This window comes from Oncorhynchus gorbuscha, linkage group LG24 (genome assembly GCF_021184085.1).
Source record: "Oncorhynchus gorbuscha isolate QuinsamMale2020 ecotype Even-year linkage group LG24, OgorEven_v1.0, whole genome shotgun sequence".
Lineage (NCBI taxonomy): Eukaryota > Metazoa > Chordata > Actinopteri > Salmoniformes > Salmonidae > Oncorhynchus > Oncorhynchus gorbuscha.
Window position 1 is genome coordinate 10,036,416 of NC_060196.1, and position 24,510 is coordinate 10,060,925.

The 24,510-nt window shown below is 42.6% G+C and overlaps 3 protein-coding genes across 5 annotated transcripts in view; all 3 read right to left on the reverse strand.

Moving 5' to 3' along the window:
* The window catches only part of LOC124012386 (zinc finger protein 205-like), a 303,385-nt gene that overhangs the window by 24,979 nt on the left and 253,896 nt on the right, over positions 1-24,510 (reverse strand). The window lies entirely within an intron of this gene.
* Positions 2,539-8,429, reverse strand: LOC124012399 (zinc finger and SCAN domain-containing protein 2-like). 2 transcript variants are annotated; one of them, XM_046325977.1, is made up of 3 exons: positions 7,995-8,429; positions 5,574-5,695; positions 2,539-4,712 (listed from the first exon to the last, which is right to left on the reverse strand). In XM_046325977.1, the coding sequence occupies exons 1-3, from the start codon at positions 8,275-8,277 to the stop codon at positions 3,504-3,506; spliced, it is 1,614 nt and encodes a 537-aa protein (XP_046181933.1). In that variant the 5' UTR covers positions 8,278-8,429; the 3' UTR covers positions 2,539-3,503. The 2 variants fall into 2 exon arrangements, with proteins under 2 accessions (XP_046181933.1, XP_046181934.1); XM_046325978.1 differs by having other exon boundaries at positions 2,539-4,716.
* LOC124012402 (zinc finger protein 768-like) lies at positions 15,534-24,466 on the reverse strand. Of its 2 annotated transcripts, none has more exons than XM_046325980.1 (3): positions 24,001-24,466; positions 17,194-17,324; positions 15,534-17,115 (listed from the first exon to the last, which is right to left on the reverse strand). In XM_046325980.1, the coding sequence occupies exons 1-3, from the start codon at positions 24,257-24,259 to the stop codon at positions 15,904-15,906; spliced, it is 1,602 nt and encodes a 533-aa protein (XP_046181936.1). In that variant the 5' UTR covers positions 24,260-24,466; the 3' UTR covers positions 15,534-15,903. The 2 variants fall into 2 exon arrangements, with proteins under 2 accessions (XP_046181936.1, XP_046181937.1); XM_046325981.1 differs by lacking the exon at positions 24,001-24,466 and adding an exon at positions 18,111-18,401.

A 24,510-nucleotide genomic window follows, 5' to 3' on the forward strand; every position in this document is an offset into this window, starting at 1 on the left:
ACCCCTGTGTCTTCCATTGGAAAGGACAGTGTCTTCATAGAGCTGGTGAGTGTAATATTGAGAGGGCAGACGGTGCTCCAGAAAGATCCACTCCATCCTGTCAAACGCCTTCTCAGCATCCAGTGAAGCCAGCAGGACAGGGGTCTTCTGTGCGTTTACTTGATCAATAATATCAAAAAGACGACGAATGTTATCAGAAGAGTATCGGTCTCTAATAGATCCAGTTTGGTCCGCTTTTATTCTTTTGGGAAGAAGAGTGTTTAGTCTTTTGGCAAGCAATTTGGTAATTATTTTGTAGTCGAAATCCAACAAGCTTATGGGCCGGAAGGACGAGCAGGATAGAGGGTCCTTGTCCTTTTTGAGCAACACTGTAATGCGAGCTGTGCACATTGAGTCTGGGAGAACTCCGTTTTTGCAAAAATCCTCCAGCATTGGCATGAAGATGGGGCGGAGCTGGGGCCAAAAAGCTTTGTAGAATTCTCTGGGGAATCCATCTGGGCCTGCGGACTTATTAGGTGGCATGGAGGTAATTGCCTCCAGAATCTCCTCATGAGTGAAGGGGGAGTTGAGATCTTCTTGGTCGGTCTCTGATAGTTTAGGTAGCGAGATTCCCTCTAGGAAAGAGTGGAGTTCTGCCTCCGTGTGTTTTCTCTCAGAGGTATATAATTTGCAGTAAAAATCATGAAAAGTTCAATTGATCTTTTTTGGGTCATATGTGACCTCGTCCTCTGCTGTTCGGATAGCCATGATTGTACGCTCTGACTGCTCTTTTTTAAATTGGTAAGCAAGCAATCTACTGGGCCTATTTCTATACTCATGGTATTTCTGTTTAGTAAAGAAAACTTTTTTTTATCTCCCGAGTGTAAGTCCAAATTCAGTTTGGCTTTGGCTGCTTTAAGTTGACTCCAGGAGGTGCTGTCTGGGGATTGTTTATGTATATTTTTCACAGCATTCCAGCTCCCTCTCAAGATCTAGCCTGTGTGCTTCCATTGCTTTTTTCTTAGAGGAAGCATATGCAATTAGATGACCTCTTAGTGTGGCTTTTGCAGCGTCCCACATTGTGGCCGGAAAAACAGGAGAATCTTTGTTGTCTTGTGTGTAGTTGTCTATCCATGTAGTTACCAATGTATGGAATGCTTCATTTGATAACATGGAGGTGTTGAATTTCCAGCTCTTTGACCTCGGGATGTTTTGCAGAGGTCAAAGCGGAGGTGGACAAAGGCGTGATCTGAAAGTGCTATGGGTCCGATTGTACATGTGGCTGAATTTATGAAACTCTTTGGGATAAAAATGTAATCTATACGGGAGTAGGTGTTATGGACATTAGAGTAGTATGTATAGTCCATAGATGAGCTATTAGTCTCTCTCCAGATTTATATCAGTCCCATCTCTTTAGTAAGAGAGTTCAACATCTTTGCAGATCTAGGATTTGTGGTGGGGACTTGAGATGATTTGTCTAGGGTTGAGTTAAGGGTACAATTAAAATCTCTGGCCACCACTCCAAAGGAAACACAAAGCTCATTCAACAGGGTTATCATTTTTTACATGAAAGCAGGAGTATCTGTGTTAGGGGCGTATATGTTTAATATAGTAATTGGTTGACCATACAGTGACCCAGTTATCAAAATAAATCTCCCATCCGGATCAGATATATTTTTGTCAATTATGAACGGAACATTTTTATGGATAAGTATGGCTGTGCCTCTACTATTTGATTTGAAAGATGAGAAATACACCTGTCCCACCCAAGCTCTGCGGAGATTGGCATGTTCAGCATCACAGATGTGTGTCTCTTGTAATAGCGCAATGTCTGCTTTTTCCTTTTTTAGAGCACATAGTATCTTTTTCCATTGTATTGCATGCCCTAGACCATGGCAGTCAGTTCCATGTCAATAGATTTAAGGTACTAGTCATAGTCATCGAACCGTAATCGAAAATTAGTGCAAGTCATCGCTGGGTAAAAGTGGATAATAGTTACAGCTGCGTTCACATAAAAGGAAAATAAATGGTGTACATAAAATAACAATTTCTGAACACCCCAGCCGAGTTCACAAACAACGACACGTCCCGTTGGATCTATTACACGTCTCCCTCTCCCCAACCCCTCCCCGCATTGAGTAAATGACAACGTAGCCCCCGTCCAGACCACACTAAAAGAGGGAGAAAATCAAATCAATAGCCCAGCCTACATATACCCCCCCAAGGGACATAGGGAACACCAAGTAATAATAGCAACAAAAAAACATGGAAATAAAAGTAGGCTGAAACGTTAGGTCTAGGTTAGGCTATAGAGCCTATCCCTCTCAGCTAAAGGAAAATAAATATAGATTGGACGGCTATAATAACATTTAGCTGGGCGGGTGGGTCTTTGGATGTCGGCTATATGTTGTCTTACCTCCTTTAGTAATGGCATTAATCGCATTTAGTCAATGGTCCGTTTCTCATTGACCAGGATTGTCTTTCAAAAAACTTTTGGCCTCTTCGGGAGTTTTGAAGTGTCGCAAGGCTCCTTGGTGAAGAATCCTGAGCTCGTTTGGGTATTTGAATCCCCTGAAGATGCCTTGGTCAATGGAGTGTTTCTTCACCTCGTCAAACTCTCTGCGCTTTCGGCATATTCCAGCTGACAGGTCCTGGTGTAAAGTGAGTTTGGCGTTTCCCACTGTGATGGTGTTGTTTTTCGCCGCCTGTAGGACTCGTTCCTTGTCGGTGAATCTCAGGAAACGTATGGTGGTTGGGCGCGGTGGTTGTCTGGCTGCTGGTGGGGGCCTCAGTGCTCGCTGAGCTCTCTCGAGTTCTATGGGCCTGTCGGTGGACAGGTGGAGCCACTCGGGAAGTTTGTCTTGCAGGTAGCGCATCAGTGGCATGTTTACCTCTTCTTTTTCGCCCAGATTTAATAGAACACAATTATTCCTTCACCCCCGGTTTTCCAGGTCCTCTGTTTTCTCTTCCAGATGCTCTATTTTCTTTTTAGCATATGCTATTGTTTCCATGGCATCTGTCAATAAGTTTTCCATGGATAGGATTCGCCCCTCTGCCTTGTCCAGGTCCCCTGCGTTTATGGTTCTTGTTGTTGATGTCAGGCAAAGCGTTTTCCAGGATTGTCACTATCGCACTGAGCTGAGAATTAATGGCATCTAATTTAGTGTTGAGTTCTGTACGTTTGGATCTCAACTCAGAAAGGATGTCTTCGACAGAGTGCGAGGTTGACATTCGTTGGGCCTCGGGGGGGAGCGGGTCCTCTTGCTCCTGGCGCAAGCTTTTTCTGAAGCTAGCTTCTTCTTGGAGGCTTTTTCCGTCGCTAATGCTCGAGTCCGGGTAAAAATGTCACCTGTAGTGTCGCCTTTTGTAGCCGCCATTACTTTTTAAAACTAAAGCTAAAGGAGTTTGAACTTGGAGTGGTGGTAAGATTAGGAATTGGAAACTACTTGTGCAGAGCTCTTAGTTCATGCCGCCATCTCGTTCAAGGGTCACGTGATCCTCCCCCCCAAAGGTTACTTTCTATGTTATAGAGTGGAATGGTTTTTCTGCTGGTGTATCATGAGGTAGCACCTATCGGAGAACCTCTTCCCGCAGTCCATACAGGCGATCGGCCTCTCTCTCATGTGGACCTTCAGGTGTATCTTCAGGTTGCTAGCCTGGGCGAAGCGCATGTGACACTGGGTACAGCTGTAGGGTTTCTCCCCTGTGTGGACCCTCTGGTGCCTCTTAAGGCTGGACGAGTGTGCAAAGCGCATGTGACACTGGGTACAGCTGAAGGGTTTAATCCCTGTGTGGACCCTCTTGTGGATCTCCAACTTCTGGAGGCAGCTGAAGCCTTTGTTACAGAACAAGCAGAGGAACTGTTTCTCATTACTATTGTCTGATGTTGCTCCCACTGCCTGAGCCTTGGCCTTTTGGCCCTTTGAGTTCAATACCTGATCGAAAAGGACGCTGCTGTGTGAATCGGAAGGCCCCATCGTCGTGGACACTGGTTCGCGATCCCTGAACGCGTGTAAAGGGGAGTGGGTGGCGACATTTAGATTTGTCCCTAAGCTTCCCCTGTAATCTAACAAATCTCTGCCCTGTGAGTGTCTGTCTCCTAGATGACAATCTACATTCCATGTGGGAGGAGCATCGCCCTCCACTTTCACAGTCACTTCATCTACGACTATAACCCCCCCTTTCTTATCTAGGCACCCTTCAGTGTATACACTACTACTGTACTGGTTCAAGTTCCCTCTCGACAGATCATTCTGTGTCTCTAAACCCAAGGATATGTTGCCAGGCTCGATCTCTGTAGTGTAGGAACAAGACGGATCAGTGCCAGTCTCTAATGCGTCACATGAGTCCCGTTGGGAATGAACTGTCCTTGGGCTCAGGGTACCGTAAAGTAAATACTCTGAGCCGGTAGCAGGAGGACAGCCCAGTGGCTCCAGCCCCTCTGGGTCTGACCCGAGGACAGATCCTGTATGTAAAAGCCTTTGTGTTACAATTAAAGTCTTTGTGTCTGTCTCTGACTTGAGGACCTCGTTCATTGTTTCACTGTTCTCTGTGATGTTGCGTTTTGCCCTGGGCTGGGGCGAGGAGGTGAGGTCCTTTGTGGCCACAGGGGGCGCCACTCCAGCCGCTACTCCAGTCTGGATGTTTCTGATTTGTTGTGGGTCGTCTCCTTCAGTCCTCTCCTGCTTTACCAGAGACGATCCTCCAGGACCTGCAGCCTCTGTATCTGCAGACTGACTCAAGAAGAACGGAGGTTATTGTCAGTACATGAGTTGAATTGGATAACAATGTCAAAGGGAAGTCTCTCTATAAATTAGGATGTACATGTGTAACAGTATAACTTTAGACCGTCCCCTCGCCCATACCCGGGCGCAAACCAGGGACCCTCTGCACACAACTACAGTCACCCACAAAGCATTATTACCCATCGCTCCACAAAAGCCACAGCCCTTGCAGTGCAAGGGGAACCACTACTTCAAGGTCTCAGAGCAAGTGAGGTCACCGATTGAAACACTATTTAGCGCGCACCACCGCTAACTTGCGAGCCGTTTCACATCCGTTACACTCACTCCCCTTTTGACCTCCTCCTTTTCCACAGTAACCAGTGATCCGGGTCAACAGCATCGATGTAACAGCATAACTTTATACCGTCCCCTCGCCCATACCCGGGCGCGAACCAGGGACCCTCTGCACACATCAACTACAGTCACCCACGAAGCATCGTTACCCATCGCTCCACAAAAGCTGTTTCACATCTCTTACACATGTTAGCAAGTGAATAGCTGAGTGGAGCGTTTATGATTTTTTAAATTTGTATTTTTAATTGACCTGTTATCTAGGCAAGTCAGTTAAGATCAAATTCTTATTTACTATGACAGCCTACCCCGGCCAAACCCTAACGCCACTGGGCCAGTCCCTATGGGACTCCCAATCACAGCCGGATGTGATACAGCCTGGAATCAAACCAGGGTCTGTAGTGACACCTCTAGCACTGAGATGCAGTGCCTTAGGCCACTGCGCCACTCGGGAGCCCCGAAATAAACTAGCCATATTTAATGTACTGTCATTTTTTTATGGTACACTATGACACTAACCTCTATCACCATGTGCTGGGTTGAGGTTCCACTCCCCTCATCAACAGTGACTGGTTGGTCATGTCTCCATGTATTGTCGCTCATTGGCTTCACAAAGCTCCTGTGGCCTCCAGTGAGATGTCCTTCACCGGAGAGAGTGATTGGGGGTTAAAGAGGTGATTAGGTTAGCTACTGTCAATGCTCAACACTATATAGTACACTATTGACAGTTTTGACTGTGACTGTGTCCGAATTCCCATACTTGCGTCCTAAATAGTATGCTGTTTGAGTATGCGAAAACAAAGTAATAGTATGTGACAATTTAAAAAATCTAGTGTACCTTAAATACTAATTCCGCCTTTGACAACAGCCAATCAATTAGATAAAGGGATGCGCTACTGAAATCACCGAATAGCGTGAAACAATGCAATCGCGCATTACACATTCCCAGTATGCGATAAAATAGAATGTTCTATATTATGTGAATTTTTGAAAGTTTTGATGGTTTAAATGCCAGGATGTTATACTCATCTCAGCTCTTTATCTAGTAGAATTAGATGCACACTTTTCCACAATGCATTGGAAGAGGTGGGCTGCGAGTGATGGGCCCTACTTCTTTGAGTAGTCAAACCACAAAACTAAGCTACTTAATTGGGAAGATGTAGATTTTGTTCTCCTTAAAATAATTGAGTATTGAATTGTAGGCACTACATCATTGAAACGTGTTTATTGTTCTCTTGGCCATCATCAGAGCTTTTACACTAAATACTTCATATCATATTTTGATTTCTGAACGTGTTGGCACTGGGGACTCGGGATGTGGCTGCGTTATTGATGTCATGTATATGGGCTATGGTAAGCAACCCTGTTCCTGGAGTGCTGCAGGTACTACAGGATTTTGTTCCAACTAGGCACCACACACACCTGACCAACTGAGCTAATTTATCAGTTCAGCGATTTCCTAAATTCAGCACATAATTTATCTAAACTCTAAATAGAATAGGAATAGAACTTTAGGCCTACTCAGGCTGGTTATATTAGACCTCACATTTGACCTGCACTGTAGCCCAGAGGTCAGCCTGATCTCATAGACTAGAAGTAACATAGTAAATGTAAATCCGGGAGACCAAATTAGTATGATATGTTAGTTATGGTTACATAAGGCAGATGGTTACTTAAGGCAACAACGTTAGCCGGATAGTGCAAACATCTAGCAACCCAAAGGTTGCGAGTCTGAATCTCATGATGAACAGCTTTAGCTAATTGTCACCTTTAACTACTTTTTATGTACTTTGCAACTACATAGCATGTTAGCTAACCCTTCTCCAAAACTTATTCTGTACATAAATCTTCCAGGTCAGTTAAATCAGTGCCTGTAGCACTCCAGGGTTGCCTAACCCCTGCAACCTTGTCTCAGAGCATTTCGTATGATTATGTACATAAATCCGTACACTCTATTAGTATGATATGTTACATTTTGTATGGTATGTATTATTTTGTGGATGTCCATCACCCATTTTGTGTGATATGTTACGAATTTGCATAACTTACAATATGTTACAAATGTGCAAAATATATGCTACACATTTTAGCTAGGGGGTTAGCTGGCTAAAGTTAGCTAGGCTAGGGGGTCAGGGTTAAGTTTAGGAGAAGGGTTAGCTAACATGCTATGTAGTTGCAAAGTACCTAAAAAGTAGTTAAAGGTCTAACAATGCCTAACATATCATACTAATTTGGTCTCCCGGATTTACATTTACAATGTTACGTCTAGTCTATGAGACCAGGCTGACCTCTGGGCTACAGTGTAGGTCTAATGTGGCACGTTTCCTATAACCAGCCTGAGTAGGCTTAAAGCTCTATTCCTATTCTATTTAGAGTTTAGAGAAATTAATCAAATTGGAAATTAGCCATTATCAGGTTGGTTAACGTAATATCTTTTGAATTTGTAAAAATCCACCTACACTCAGCCCTGCCCCACCTACTCAGCCAGTCAGGAGCAGCTACTGCGTTGCATACTGCATATTTCTTTACTAATGATACTTGCTAAATAGGATGCGACAATGGGTACACAGTATGCAGTTTAAGTATGTAGTATGGGTATTCAGACACATACGCTGTCTAGAACTGGCACGGATTTAAGGTAACAACCACTTAACATAACTTATTGACATACTATTTATAGATTATGTTCCATGCATCATCTTATTTTCATTGAGTAAATAATAAGAAATGCCGTAAAAAATACAAATCTGGTTAGAATATGATAGTGTCTTTGTGCAAGATTGCTAAGTAATCAGATGAATTATTGCATAATATCCCAAAACTGTCAAAGAGCCAATTCTGGATAATTAACTATGTGGTTACTAACGCATCTAAAGTTACACATGCGCAGAGGGGAACGGGGCGACAGGCCCAGAAGCCTCGTCCTTCTGCAAAATGTACCTCTTGCCATCTCTCTGTATTGGTCGAGGATCTTGACACTACTGGGACGACTGGCGACGACGCGCTCTCGCATTGTCCTCTCTGCGCGCTCCCGTGCCATCTTTAGTTCCAATAGCTGTAGTTTCCTCCGCAATGCCCTGTTTTCTTTCTGGCTTTGAGTTATTTCCAAATGTAACACTGCATAGTCGTCGTCTACGAGTTTACAGATCTCTGCCACGGCTGCATTCGCTAGCACCTCCATAACGGAGGCTATTTGAGTGTGAAAAACCACACAGTTAGCCATTGTTAACAGCTAGCTAGCGTTACCTAGATAACATCTATCAAACAAGGCCCGTCATATTTTGAGTTCCAGGGTTAATAACGCCTATAACCGTATAAATAACAAGAACGTTGAAATTGTTATTGGCCGCTGGTCGTTCTTGATTCCGTTTACTTCTTCGGTAGATTGGCGGTCTTAAACAAACGTTTAAAGGTGCATGCCGCCACCTATTGTGCTGGAGTGCGTGGTCAATCACGATTCCCAAAGCTCTACTTTGGTAGAAATTAAAAGAAACCCATAAACCTAAATCCTCATACTACTAAGAAAATAAAAAAAGAGCCCTACTAACTTCCAACAGACCCTTTCCCATCCCCCAACCTTAAAGACCCTAGACTTAAATCTCTCCCACTCTTCAACATACCTGCAACAATACAACACATGCTCCACCATTACATCAACCATGCACTCCAGACACCAAGCATTCATATGCTTACCAAACACCACCTCTAACTTCCTAATCTGACCTTTGAATCTTGGTCCACCGACCTTTCTTTAGAGGGCATATAAATCCTGGCCCTTAGGCTCAGAATCCCACCTCTTCTGCCAGACATTTATCAAAACAGCTCTGAGCTTACATTTGGCCTCTCCCCTACCCAGTGGTAGAGTTCATCTGTTTGTCCTCTACATACAGCATTTGCACATCTAATTCAGGAATGTGTATTGCTGCTACTCACAGGTGAATTGTACATTTTGTTCCCAAAAAATGAGAAAAAGGGAAACATTTAAATTGCACCATCATCTAACCCTGCACCTATACACTATCCCCCAAAACCTACCATCCCACTACTTTGGCCCCAAGAGATCCTATAATGGAACCCCTTCTCTCAAAACATCCTGTAGATGTTCTGCTCTAAAATCTCTCACCCTAATATTTCTCTGCTGCTGCAACTACCACATCTATCTTTGATTTCAGGGATTTCCGCTCCGTCAGTGCAGTGCAGTTGATCACCATGGCAATAAACGCAAGAAATCCAACCTTTCTAAAATGTATCCTCTCTGGATCTCTTTCATTTGCTCTAAGTTATTGTCTAACTTGTTGGGAAAGTGGTCAAAGTTGCTGATTTGTGTCAAAAGTTGAATGTTGGAAGTCATGTCACAATGGGCCCTTTAGAATGAGATGTAAATCCCATGAAAGTAGATGGGCAACAAGCTTAATAGTTTAAAAAGTAGAAAATATATCAAACACTTGTTTTAAAGTTTGAATGGCGTTTCTATCTTAAATTGTGTAAGAGGAGTAAGAGTGCTAAAGAATAATAATACCAAATGGTAATTTTACATGAAGTAAAAATGTGGGACTTGCTTTACCTGTTTTAAAAGCAGTTAACTATAGTCAAAGTTAAATGTAGTAAAATAATTGGTCTGATTACTTTGATATACCACTATGTCAACCTTATTACTTTGGATTGTGGTGCAATTAGATCACACATTTCATCAGAAATATTTACTCTGACTACTAGACTTGTATACATTCTCCTACTAGAAGACCGCAGTACATGCCAACTGTAACAATAGAGACGAGAAGAGAAGTCAATAAGGCATTGTGGAAGCTAAGTAAATGAAAAAGTACTTTTTTTCACAATGTATTTTGACAACAGCTGGATGTTCATGAAGTCCTCTCTGGGCTGTGCCTGGAACGGGGAAGTCCTTCCCTTGGGGCACCTCTCAGTTAACTGAGCAGAGCACACTGTACATCTGAGATTCATTCTTTTAAATGCAAATGCAGATCGTTCATTTTATTTGGACTTTTGTTTTTTATGCTAACATGAAGACAGAATTAATGCAAGCAGTGAATGTGATACCAATGTTTTGGTCAAGATTCATACCTGGGAGATGTCTGACGTGAAAATGCAATACACTGGGTTGTGATAGCTTTAGTATCTCTGCAGCACATCTGAATGGAAGCAACTTTGGGGTCGAGAAATGAACACTGGATCCAGCAGGGTATTATTTTTTTGTGGTAGCAGCTTGTATCATCTGTACATACCCTCTCTCATGAAACAACGTTAAGATGGGCTAGTCAATCTGGACAGCAGATCCTTGTGGAAGAAGTGTGTGTGTGTACTGGTCTAAATGATTTTGTGACATCTTACCTGTAGAAAATGATAATTGTGTCTCTCGATGTGCAAAACTGATAGAGACATACCCCAAGCGACTTACAGCTGTAATCGCAGCAAAAGGTGGCGCTACAAAGTATTAACTTAAGGGGGCTGGATAATTTTGCACGCTCAATTTTTCAGTTTTTGAATTGTTAAAAAAGTTTGAAATATCCAAAAAATGTCGTTCCACTTCATGATTGTGTCCCACTTGTTGATTCTTCACAAAAAAATAGTTTTGTATCTTTATGTTTGAAGCCTGAAATGTGGCAAAAGGTCGCAAAGTTCAAGGGGGCCGAATACTTTCGCAAGGCACTGTACATATGAGTTGAGTAAAGCAGTATGTAAACATTATTAAAGTGGCCAGTGATTCCATGTCTATGTATATAGGGCAGCATGTATATGTATACATGTATCTATGTATATAAGCTGCAGTTGAGTAACTGGGTGGTAGCCGGCTGATGACGGCTATTTAACAGTCCGATGGCCTTGAAATAGAAGCTGTTTTTCAGTCTCTCGATCCCAGCTTTGATGCACTTGTACTGACCTCGCCTTCTGGATTATAGTGGGTGAACAGGCAGTGGCTCAGGTGGTTGTTGTCCTTGATGATCTTTTTGGCCTCCCTGAGACACTGGGTGCTGTAGGTGTCCTGGAGGGCAGGCAGTGTGCCCCCGGTGATGCGTTGGGCCACCCTCTGAGAGCCCTGTGGTTGCGGGTGGTGCAGTTGCCATACCAGGCGGTGATACAGCCCGACAGGATGCTCTCAATTGTGCATCTGTAACATTTTCTGAGGGTCTGTGTGGGTGGACCATTTTAGATTGTCAGTGATGTGTACGCCAAGGAACTTAAAGCGTTCCACCTTCTCGCCAGGTGGAATGACCGTTCAAAACTATTTTTCCCAGTCTAAGTTCCCAGCTGTCTTAAACGAACTGAAGTCTGAGATTTCCTAGTTCCCAGTTGTTTAGAACAAAGCATTAGTCTGAGCGGAGGGAGGAAGAGAGCACCAGAGGGTGTCCGCCTCCTACGGTCCCTGCTCTCTCCTTTTCTCTGGTGAGACTGACCAGACAGGGGAACCCGTCTTCCACCTGATGGCAAAATTCGAGCCGCACCGCATCTGCCTCATGTGTATAATATTTATGCCTCTGTAATATTCTCACTCTTAAATATCTCCAGTTGGCTGCCTGAAATTGGCAGTTTGGTGAACGTTTTTATGGACACATCTCAAATAGAGCCCTTAATGTCTTATTCAGCCGGCTGTGTCCCACCCGTAGCCTTGTAAAAACCGCCTCCTCTCTTCTGTTTCTTCCTGCCGTCCTCCTTGGCTTTCCTCTGTAGCCTACTTGGAATAGATGCCTATCCTTATTGTCTCTAAGCAGTTCCACTGCTCCTGCCATCTCTGCACCACCACTATCCTTATTGTCTCTAAGCAGTTCCACTGCTCCTGCCATCTCTGCACCACCACTGTCCATATCAGTCCCTTAGCCTCTGCCTTCCTCATGGGGACCTCCAACTCCTCTCTCCCAAGGGCCTGTCTAGCTAGCACATCTACTTCCTCATTCTCTTCCACCCCCACACGGGGACACAAGCTAAACAAATCTGTACACCCATCTGCCTCACCGGGAATGAATTTGAGTACATCATGTAGCATGTCATGTCTCCTCCGTGATCTGAAGGACTTCAATCACCAATACTGCACACGAGTCAGAACACACAACAACCCTGTCCGGCTTCATGTCCTCCACCCACTGCAAGGCCAACAGTACTGCCATCAGCTCTCCCGTGTATACAGCCAGCTGGTCTCTGTGATTCGTCTGCCGATTGCCACCCCACGTTCTTTCACTACAAGTGTGGTGGATACATTACCGTAAATTACCTGAAAAGAATGGCTGGCTAGATCCCATCAGTAGCAAGGACAGAAACCTTTATGTTTGAGGTAGGCATTGAAACCAAGGCCAATTTCAATTCTAAATGATAAACAAGCTGAGTCATTTTTTGGTACATAAAGAAACAGGTACCACATAATGTTGGGGTATTTTTGTTATGAACATCTGCAAAACCAAATTGAGGGAAAATATAGTGTTATACTTCAATGACAGTGTTTCGGTTATGCCAGCACACCAAACAACAAGTCTGTATCATCTGAGAATGTGAAAAAACTCTTACCCCAAGACACTTCACACGGTAACTATAATATGTCAGCTAAAGAATAGTTCAGACATCCCCTGCGTACATCTCAAGCCACACTGCTACGATTTCTCCCCTTTGTGGACACTCCTATGTCTGATAAGGTTATTCTAGAAGGAGAAGCATAGTAACATAGTTTGCACTGAGGAAGGCTAGATCCAGGATCAAGCCTTCTATGAACCCATTCACCAGGCATTAGACAAGACCTTGAAGGAGAAGAGAGACTTCTGTTAGACTATCACCAGGGGGGTCTCCCACCACTCTATTTGAAGGCTGAAGCCCAGTGTGACCTGCTCTGTTCAGCATGGATACTGTGGTGTTTGTATCATAGGAACAGGACGGTAGATCTCTATCAGCCCCAGGCCCTGCTTCATCCCTGCACTGAGACTGTGAAGATAAGGGTCTGGGCTGCAGACTGGAGCCTGTCTCTCTGATGACCACCAGGACTGAGATTGTTCAGTCCACCGGTTGTGTTCTGTGTGGTGGTGGAGTCTCTGTCCCTTGTGGTTCGGTCCTGGTCCTGACTCGGGAAGGAAGAGTGATTGCTCCTGATACAGGGTGCTGATCCGAGGCCAGAGTTTGTGACCAGCCAATTTCAGAAAAGCATAAAGGTTTATATAAGAAACTCTTTGTTGTACACAGAAACATGACCAGCAGCATACCACCCTGCATCCCACTGCTAGCCTTCTTCTGAAGCTAAGCAGGGTTGGTCCCTGGATGGGAGACCAGATGCTGCTACAAGTGGTGTTGGAGGGCCAGTAAGAGGCACGCTTTCCTCTGATCTAAAAAAAAATATATTGCAATTCCCCAGGGCAGTGATTGGGGACACTGCTCTGTGTAGGGTGTTGTCTTTCAGATGGGATGATAAACAGATGTCCTGACTCTCTGTCATTAAAGATCCCATGGCACTTATTGTAAGAGTAGGGGTGTTAACCCTGGTGTCCTGGGTAAATTCCCAAGCTGTCCCTCATACCATCATTGTCACCAATCATACCCAGCTTACAATTGGCTCATTCATCCCCCCAGGTCATTGCTGTAAATGTGAATGTGTTCTCAGTCAACTTACCTGGTAAAATGTTAACCACAGTCAAGGCCATGACTGTGATTCAAGTACCTAACAATATGCAGCCATTGGATTTTATCGGAAAAAAATACAACATCACACACATCTTTATGTTCTTTATCTTAACTTCCTGTCAAATAAACATGAATTAAGGCACTATCATTTCCTCATTATAAATCACCAGCATCAAACAGGACAAAGATGCCACTTCATCAGGGAAGCATTTTTACAGACACCATCACACCAACTATCACCATATCATCTACTCTGCCTTATCATACTCATTCTTTCCTCAGTTCACCTCATCCAGTTCCCCACTACATCCAAAACCAACAGAACTAATTAGTACTACATTACATGTCAAACGACTCTCTATACATGGATGCATTTTCTGCTGGTGTATCCTGAGGTAGCTCCTCTCACCCATGTGTAAATTCAGGTGCATCTTCAGTTGGTCCTGGGGGCAGCTGTAGGGTTCTTCCCATGAGTGGACTCTCTAGTGCCCCTTCAGGTGGTGCTGGTGGGTAGTGCTGAGCGATTACTTACACTTTTATGACTGATGAATACCAAATATCAATCTTAGATAATGTATTTTTTGACTAACAGCAGATCAGGCTTCCCATCTTCCACTGTAAGAGACACAGAGTGAGAGGATGTTGGATCAAGAAATCTGATATAGGGATGTTACATGTTAGTTGATTTCACACTATGCAACGTGTACATTGATTTAATTATTTGAAATTCTTAAATGCTTTGATAATTCAAAGACATGGTCCCACACTTACAGATCCACAAAAGCAGAAATGCACATTATTTTCGCTGAAATACGACGGCCAGAGCTTACCATGATGTTGTACAACGATTTTCGTCAATAGGTCCTCATTTTTGTCAAAGTATGACATATTTGGGTTTGAAATGGAAAATCCTCAGTGAACCTGTGTGTGGTCCTGTGCTGCTCAGCTGGTTCCTCTTTGGGTTCAGGAGATGTAGTCTGGTTGTCCTACATGACCATGGTCTCCTCAGGGTTCCCCAGACCCTCCTTACACCCCTCCTCCTTCACCAGCAGCACCTCTGGACCCTCCTGACTGGAAGAGAGAGGTGGTACAAATTACACAGATATACACTCCCTCAGGTATGTACACCGATAAACACACTTTAAACGTAGTTTTTACCCATCCACAATACATTTAAGTCCTATACTGTAGATATAGAAGGACTTCATTGTTGTTAACCTCTTGAAACTAGGGGGCACTATTTTTATTTTTGGAAAAATAACATTCCCAAAGTAAACCGCCTATTTCTCAGGACCAGATGCTAGAATATGCATATAATTGACAGCTTGGGATAGAAAACACATTTCCAAGACTGTCAAAATATTGTCTGAGTATAACAGAACTGATATTGCAGGCGAAAGCCTAAGAAAAATCCTATAAGGAAGTGACTCATGTTTTGAAACCGTTGTGTTCCTATGCAGCCCTATTAGCCACTGAAAGGGATATCAACCAGATTCCCTTTTCTACGTATTCCCTAAGGTGTCTACAGCATTGTGACGTAGTTTCACACCTTTATGTTGGAGAATGAGCGTAAACGACTACATTGCGTAAGTGGCCAGCTGAGGGCTCAGAGTGATTCTTGTGTAAAAGACAGAGGTAGTCATTTGTCCTCTCGCTCCTACTGAAAGGAGATAAATATGTGGGTAAAAATGGTCAAAAGTCAGACACACCTGACTAAACTATTTTGACATGTACAGTAGGTGTTTGTGGGTATGTGTAGGTATATTTAGTAAGTGTATATTGGTTATAAAGTGCTGTTGGGTGTATGCAGAATAGGGTGAGATCAGAAGTGATCTATACTAGAGAGTTTCAATGAAAGTCTTAGAATGAAAAGTCCCATTTTGTTTATTAAACATAAACAAGTGTTAAATATACCATATGAAAACCACACAAACACGCCTCAACTAAAAATTTGCATAGACTTGAAAAACGTAATTCATTTTCTCATTAAAAGTGTCTTGGGGAAAAAAATTAAGTAGTTTAATGGAAGTAATGAAGTAGGCATTTGTGAACATCATATAGCCTACACATATATCACTTATATATCACAAAATGTCTGGATGTAATATTCTACCCAGGAATATTCAACACCGAAACCTGTTACTCTCATTATTCCAAATTCATCTGTGGATCTTTTCGGCTGACAATACAAATTATTATTTATCTTTAATGCAGGGTTTGATCTAAACCTCAGAAGCTATAGAGTGGAATGGTTTTTCTGCTGGTGTATCCGGAGGTAGCTCATCTCTGAGAACCTCTTCCTGCAGTGCGTACAGGCAAACGGCTTCTCTCCTGTGTGGACTTTCAGGTGCATCTTCAGCTTGTCCAGGCGGGAGAACCTCTTCTCACAATGGGGGCAGCTGTAGGGTTTCTCCCCTGTGTGGACCCTCTGGTGCCTCTTCAGGTCACCAGCCTGGGCAAAGCACATGTGACACTGGTTACAGCTGAAGGGTTTCACCCCTGTGTGGAATCTCTGGTGAATCTCTACCTTTTGAGGACAGCTGAAGCCTTTGTTACAGAACATGCAGAGGAACCGTTTCTCTTTACTACTGTCTAATGTTGCTCCCCCTCCCTGAGCCTGGGCTCTAGCACTGTCGTTTGAGTTCAATACCTGATCGAAAAGACAGTGTGAATCGGAGGGCCCCATCGATGTGGACACTGGGTCCCGATCCCTGAGCGTGTGTAAAGGGGAGTGGGTCACTTTATTTGGAATTGTCTCTAAGCTTTCCCTGTAATCTAAGAAGTCTCTGCCTTGTGAGTGTCTGTCAACTAGGTGAATATCTGCATTCCATGTGAGAGGAATGTCACCCTCCATTTTCACAGTCACTTCATCAATGACTATAACCTCCCCTTTCTTATCTAGGCACCCTTCAGAGTACACACTACTACTGTACCGGTTCCAGTCCCCTCTAGATAGATGAGTCTGTGTCTCTAATCCCAAGGATATGTTGCCAGGGTCCATCTCTGTAGAGTAAGAACAAGACGGATCATCACCGCCAGTGGCTAACGCATCACCATCTTCACTGGAATGAACCGTCTTCTGGCTCTGGTGAAATACCGGTAAGTTTTCAGAACCGGGAGCAGGAGGACAACCAAGTGGCCCCAGCCCCAGTCTCTCTGGGTCTGATCTGTGGTCAGTTCCTGTGTGTAGTAGCCTGTGTGATTCAGTTAATGTCTTGGTGTCAGTCTCTGACTTGAGGGCGGAGTTCGGCTTTCCACTGACCTCCGTGATGCTGTGTCGGATCCTGGACTGGGTAGGGGATGTGGGGTCCTCCGTGGCTACAGGGGGCACTCCAGATGCTGCTCCAGTCTGGATGTCTCTGCTGTGACATGGGTCCTCTTCTCCTTCAGACCCCTCCTGCTTGACCAGAGACGATTCTCTAGGACCTGCAGCCTCTGCATCTTCAGACTGACACATGAAGAGAGGAGTTTATTACCGGTACATGAGTTGAATTGGATAACAATGTCAAAGGGAATGCGCTCTAACCTCTATCACAATTACGTGCTGGGTTAAGGTTTCACTCCCCTCATCAACAGTGATTGGTTGGTCATCTCTCCATGTATTGTGTCCCGCTTGCTTCACAAGGCTCCTGTGGCCTCCAGTGAGATGTCCTTCACCTGAGAGAGTGATTGGGGAAAAACAGGTGGTGAGGATTAGCTACTGTCAATGCTCAACAATATATTTATTGACACTGTCTAGAATTGGCAAGGATGTAAGGTAACACTTCTCATAACTTCCTGGTATACTATTTATTGATCAATGTATTATGTTCCATGTGTCACACTGTTTTAATTGAGTAAATAATAGGAAATGCAGTAAATCAAGAATCTGGTTAGAATATGATACGGTCTTTGCACAAGATAAGTAATCAGGGGAATTATTTCTTACTATCCAAAAACTGACCAAGACCCAATTCTGGTTAACACATTTGAACACGTGCAGAGGGGATGAAATGTCCTCGCGACGTATTTTATTACACCGTACGTCATCTTCACACAATCTCGTTTGGCTACTGGACAGAGACAACTGCCTTTCTAAATTCGATTTGTTCCCGAGTCCTCTCGCCTCCTTTTGAAATCGGTCCAAGGTAAATGAGGAGCCGACGAAGAGATTGAACGTGGACGAAAGTGTGCTTGTATGAAATGAGAAGCTGCTTCTCCACAATTTCCATCAGGCAAATCCCAAAGTAAATGTGTAATGTGATAAAAACAAATTATATTAGCGGCGCAAAACATTTAATAGATAAAAGGATAAGTAGCATATCAATCTTAATGTGTGCATGCTTTTCTCCTCTGAAAGTACAACAGCTCATTCAAAGGGGGTGTGGCAAATTAAGGCAATTTCCATAGGCAGCCACATAGGAATTGTCTAATTGCACTTCTCTATGACACTTTAGTCCTCACCTTTGAGCACAAAACATCCACTGAGTTCTTGGGCGCATCTGAAGTTAGTCTGCATAAACCGGATGCAACCCGGATATAGACGGTCCATGAATCGGCATATGCGAACATGATTTGATTACCTTAAACTACGGTCAGACATTTTAAATGCAGTCTCCAGTTCTTATTATACGTCAGTGATTGACACGCTCCTCGACCACTTATCGGTTTCCGGATCACGGAAGAAAGACAAAGATTATGGATATACTGACAAGATACACGTCTCTCCGCCCGAACAATGGGAGTTGTTGTCCACAAAGCGGCACGGAGGGCTGTCTAGTTCCCGACTACCCTTTCTTTGGATTGGTGGATACGTCTCATTATTGTAATCCTTTTTTGAATATTCGATGAGGGTTGTGGTCGTCAACCGCCAGTATTCAATGGAGGGAGAAGCTAACAAGACTAACTAACATATGGCGCTCTGTCTGTATATCTTGCCAGTAAAATAAGCAAGTATATAGACCAGATGCTTTTCAACTTTCTTTGGAGAAACCGTACCCATTATATTAGGAAAACTGTTGTAATGAACACTTCTGAGAATGGTGGACTGAATTTCTGGACTTTACTACTTTTAAGATCAATTGGATAAAACAATTCCTAAGAAGATCCACTTTATCTGGAATTTTATTCCTCATCATGTCTTCTCTACTTTTGGTGGCCTTAACTTTGTTGTTTTGCAATTATAATATTGACAAAGTTCCAGTGAAACTTTCTGCTTTTCATAGGCAGGTTCTCTTATCATGGTCCTTAATTTATAAGCACAATTTTTCTCCACACAGATATTATATAAGGAATAATCGGGATATATTGTATAAAAATACTTCTTTGTTTTTAGAATATTGGTTCTGAAATAATATCCTATTGGTGAGCTAACTGGTAAATGCAGAGGGTCTTTTACTCAGTTATAAGGAATTCTTATCACTTTACAAGGTCCCTGTAACACCTAAAGATTTTGCAATTGTTTTAGATGCCATTACCTCAAGTGTGGCTCTGTTATTCAGGAACGTGTCAAGACCTGACCCTAAGAGCCTACCTTCTATTGACCCTGTTGACTCATCAGTAGGAAAGACCTGACCCTCAGAGCCTACCTTCTATTGACCCTGTTGACTCATCAGTAGGAAAGATTTGTTTCTCTTTTGGTCCATTCAACAACATAGCGATACGAACCTTGTTTCAGCAGGATGTTGTATCTATACCTTATGTCATGCCTTATTGGAATGGATTTATTGATAATATCTGTTGTGAAAAAGTTTGTTGCCACACACATACCTACTTGTTAACAAAATTAAGGAAGTTGCCTTTAAAATTATTCACAAATATTATCCTGCCAACCACTACATGAAGAAATTTAAGGAAAACGTTAACTCAAATTGCTCCTTTTGTAATGAACACCCAGAAACAGTGTTGCATCTTTTTTTGGCATTGTATGCATATGTAAAAACACTGTGGCAAGACATCAGTAGGTTTATAATTTAACACATTTATGAAGATTTTACACTATTGTGGATCGATGTACTGTTAAGATACTTAACATACAATAGAAATTAGCTGAAACATCATGTAATTAATTTAATTCTTCTTTTGGCCAAATTTCATATACACAAGTGTACATTTACAAACAGAAAGCCACATTTTCTTACCCTACAAAAAGAAATTGAACTTTATTTTAAGACTATTAAATGCTCTACTAACAAAAAAGCGGTTAGAATTGTAAGTATATGTCCCTTAAGGTCCTTGTGTAATTGTAATGTGATATTGTACCCCCTAGCTCGATTGTCCATTGTTTATAATCTATGTATGTTTGTGTTCCCTCATGTGCTTTATGTATTGATTTGTTGTTAATAAAAACTACAAAAAAGCTAATCTACTAGCATCATGACAATAATAGCCAACTCGAGACAATTCCGATGTAAAATGTTTTTTTCTCAAAGTTGCCGGTATGTCATGTCGTACTTACACTCGTAACAACTTAAGCATTACTATGCTCTTATTCGATCAAATAATGCTCACGTAGCAAATAAGCCATAACATTTAAGCCATAACACAAATAAGCCTTAACACAAAATTCAACACTATCATTGACCTCCCTACCAAAACTCATTGCTAGGTGGGCGAAAATGATCAAACGCCACCTGCTGGAGGTAGACAGATGTTCCTCCGAGTTGGGCTTCTTCCTATCTGGGTCTGATGCCAAGCAGTTGCCATATCAAACCGTGATGCAGCCAGTCAAGATGCTCTCAATTGTGCCGCTGTACGATCTGAGGGCCCATGTCGAATCTTTTCAGTCTCCTGAGGGAGAAGAGGCGTTTTCGTACCTTCTTCACAACTGGGTTGGTGTTTGTGGACCATGATAATTCCTTAGTGATGTGGACAGAGTTACTTGATACTCCAACTACAGCCCCGTCAATAAGGACGGGGGCATTCTGGGCCTCGATTTCCTGTTGAGGGAGAGATTTCCAGGTCACTGACCTCATCCCTATAAGCTGTAGTGTTGTCGCGATACCAAACATTTTACAAACGATACCAGGCCAAGTATCGCAATACTACGGCAGAAAAATTCAGTGGCCTAGCGTCCAGTTCGCTCCGTCCCCTCCAACTAGTGTTCCCGTTTTTCTAAACGCTGCTATGCACGTGCTACACAAAAAACCTGGCACTGATATTAACACTTCAGGAATACACATGCATAATTATCTGCATGTCATTGTGGCTGTAAGGGGAAAACACTGCATAAAACCTTTACTCTTCAGTTGTAACACACTCACACTCTGTCTCTCTCCCACAAACACATACTGCTCCCAACTTTAAAAACGTTAGGAACAAAACAACGTATCGAGCACCAGAAAGATAATCAATTTAAAAATATATATTTTAGGCTTGCATTAGGCCCATATGAATCCTACCTTTGAAGCAGATCTCATGAGTAGCAGACCCTTTCCCTTTCTTCCAGTGCCAATCAAATTTGCCTAGACCTGCTGTCAAGTTACCAGGTTGTTAGCTAGCTAGTTAACATGACTGAACAAACCAGTAATTGTTATCAAACGAGTAATTATCGGCCCAGGATTAGTTTAACACACGACATGGTTTGTGACATTACATAAAATGTGAACGAAATAGCGGGTCATATTTTTATTTTTGTAACCATTTGAGCTTAGAGAGGAGCAGTTTTATTTGCTGTAAATCTGCACACATGCCTGTTGCAAAGCTGTTTTTCTGCTCTGGCACTGCTGCGTGACAACGAACTTGCAAAGCCTACCCAGAATGCACTGGTTATACCAAGGATGAAATGATATACATTGTATCAACTTTGCTCACTCTACGAGCTGCTCCAATGTATCAAATGTACAAATGTAACAACAGATAACTGATCAGGGACTGCATCCCTGCTCGGCATCACAGCTAAATTATACTTTTTTTTAAATGATGGAGGAATAGATGAGCATGAAGAGCGGACGGAGAGAAGTAGGTAAGTGATGGCTGGAATGGGGTGCGGTTGGCTGATTACAAGAGACTAGTTGCTAAATTTCTCTTGCCACTATGCTATATCTGACTGGGTAAATAACTTTTGAGTTAATGTGGACCCAGTGACTCAGACTTGAGCACTTAAAGTGCCAGTGCCCAAGTCCTGTTCCAACTTCAGCCATTTGGACACATGACTTAAGCACAGGGGACTCAAGGTTTAGTGACTCTACTACATCACTGGGCGAAACACTACTCTCTCTCGCGCTGCACTTGTGTGTCTTTTTGTTTTGTATGTAATGTGTATTATCTACATAGCCTGAATTAGGAATTTACATGGCCAGATAATTCTTACACAATCAGGGGTGAAAGTAGATTTAATTTATTCCCACTATGGACGAGCTTAATCATAGAATTAAATATAGAATCCCTATTAATTCAACAGGATCTCTGGACCTAGTTGTAAAGATTTGCTATTTAAATTTTAAAATGTATTACATTTTATTGTGGTATAAAATCAACCAGTCATATTTTCATCTGATCGGTGGAGGCTCATCATAAGGAAGGGGAGGACCTTCCTCCTCAGTGAATTTCATTTAAATTTTTTATTTGTTTTGTTAAACCTGAAAAAAAAAGTTATCCTTTTAAGATAAAACGATTCTAAATATATTCACATCTTACCAAATAATTGATTATAAAACACTTTTGCAATGAAGGTCTACAGTAAGCCTCAACAGAACTCTACAGGGTAGCACCATTAAGTAGCCGGAGAACAGCTAGTTTCTGTCCTCCTCTTGGTTCATTGACTTCAATACAAAGCTAGGAAGCTCTTGGTTCTAGCCCTTTCCATAGACTTTCACAAAAATTATGACAATTTCTGGAGGCAGTCCTCCAACCTATCAGAGCTCTTGCAGCATTAACTGACATGTCCACCCAATCAAAGGATCAGATAATGAATCTAGTACTGAAAGCATAAGCTACAGCTTGCTAGCATAAAATTAGTTGACTCAGAGAGAAAGACAATAGTTGGACAGTTTTGAACTAATTCATTTCTTCAAAAATGGGGAAGCAATTAAGAGATTTCTTTTTTTTCTCACTTTCACTTAGCTAGCGACTGCAGCTAGCTAGTTTAGCATACTCAAAACACCCATCTCAAACAGAGTGGGATGCCATGTTAGCTAGCTGGCTATGGCTAGCCAACACTAACTTTCCCAAGTCAAGGTAAGCTTTTGGTTTTCATTTAATGCCGCCGGGGCCCACCTGTAACTGCTAAACTGCTTGCTAACTGTACTGCATGATTGTAGTGGGTTTACTAACGTGATAGTTCTAGTAGCTAAGTTGACAATGATGTAGGCTGTGTGTAGCGATTATGATATGAATGTTTGGCTTGGAAATGTTTTGTCGCCTGGTCACACAGCCTGGGTCACAGACAGCTGATGTGTTGTGCAATAAAGCCCGCAACCGAAGAGCGTAGATGCGAGAAGAAATTAATGAGCAAAGTGATTATGCTGTTTATATGTGCCTGCTATGAAAGTGAACTGTGTTTGCGTGTGATATGGGGTGTATTCATTCCACCGATTCGGTTAACTTTTCTGAAACTCCTGTTTGCGACTGTTGGATTACACCCTAGATCAGCTAGATGCAGGCAAGAATGTACAAGGCGGTATTGAATGTGTCACGGTCTGTCACCTTAATTACTCAAATGTTTCTCTCGACCTGTGCACCTACATTGAAAACTTTCATCCTTAGGCTAGGTTGTAGCAACCTCATGATGGGTTTAGGGCAAATTTGAGAATCATGTAGTAACCGAAACCTATCAAAGTTACATTGAGCTGGGTGAAAGGAATATGAATGACTGTCACCCAATATGCTGTAAAATAAACAAGGCAATAAGCAACAGTTTCCTGTGTGTATCAATAATGGCCCACCACCCAAAGGACATCCAGCCAACTTGGCAACTGTGGGAGGCATTGGAGACAACATGGGCCAACATCCCAGTGGAAAGCTTGGCACCTTGAGTCCATGCACCAACAAATTGAGGCTGTTCTAAGGGCACACATTTGGATGGTGTTCCTAATGTTTTGTACACTGTATATGTTTGTCATATTTCTGCTGTTGGGAAAATAGGATGTTGTGCAGAAAAGTATGTTGGTAGGACAAGGCTATGTATGTGTACATGGAAGTCAGTGATTTGTTTACTATAGTAACTATAACTATAGGTTAATGAGGTAATACAAATGTGATGTGACTAATGAAAGGGCATTTAGTTGACAATAACTAGACTAAATCATTCAAGCGACAAAAATGTGACTTAATTTAGTCTTGTAAAATATAACTATGTTTGTCAAAATGACTAGACCAAATCTAACATTAACACTGCTCAGCCTGCAAAATGTACCTCTTGCCATTCCTCTGCATCTGTCGAGGATCTTGACACTACTGGGACGACTGGCGAGGACGCGCTCTCGTGCCACCTTCAGTTCCAGTAGCTGTAGTTTCCTTCGCAATGCCCTGTTTTCTTTCTGGCTTTGAGAAATTTCCAAACGAAACACTGCATAGTCGTCGTCTACGAGTTTACAGATCTCTGCCACGGCTGCATTCGCTAGCACCTCCATGATGGAGGTTATTTGAGTGTGAAAAACCATACAGTTAGCCATTGTTAGCTGTTCAATTTAGTAAGTAACGCTTGCTAGCTATCAACCAACTCCTGCCTCCAACGCGAATTAAACACTCCCTGAGGTAACTAATGTAATGTTGTGCAGTTAAATTAATCATATTTTAAGGTCCATGGTGTTAATAAACGTGTAAATAACAAAATCGCTTTCGTGGAAAATGTTCTTGGTCACTGTTCACTTCCGTTTACACTGAAGTGAAAGGTTCTTATGGGTTGGGGTCATAGTGCAAAGGG

What these genes read in the sequence shown, in the direction of transcription:
- LOC124012399 (XM_046325977.1), bottom strand. Translation starts at nt 8,277, where the DNA reads ATGGCTAACTGTGTGGTTTTTCACACTCAAATAGCCTCCGTTATGGAG. An exon ending in ATACAGAGAGATGGCAAGAG is followed by an intron (nt 5,696 to 7,994) that starts GTACATTTTGCA and finishes TCTCCGGTGAAG; the next exon opens with GACATCTCACTGGAGGCCAC. An exon ending in CCCAGCACATGGTGATAGAG is followed by an intron (nt 4,713 to 5,573) that starts GTTAGTGTCATA and finishes TTCTTGAGTCAG; the next exon opens with TCTGCAGATACAGAGGCTGC.
- LOC124012402 (XM_046325980.1), bottom strand. Translation starts at nt 24,259, where the DNA reads ATGGCTAACTGTATGGTTTTTCACACTCAAATAACCTCCATCATGGAG. An exon ending in ATGCAGAGGAATGGCAAGAG is followed by an intron (nt 17,325 to 24,000) that starts GTACATTTTGCA and finishes TCACTCTCTCAG; the next exon opens with GTGAAGGACATCTCACTGGA. An exon ending in AGCACGTAATTGTGATAGAG is followed by an intron (nt 17,116 to 17,193) that starts GTTAGAGCGCAT and finishes TTCATGTGTCAG; the next exon opens with TCTGAAGATGCAGAGGCTGC.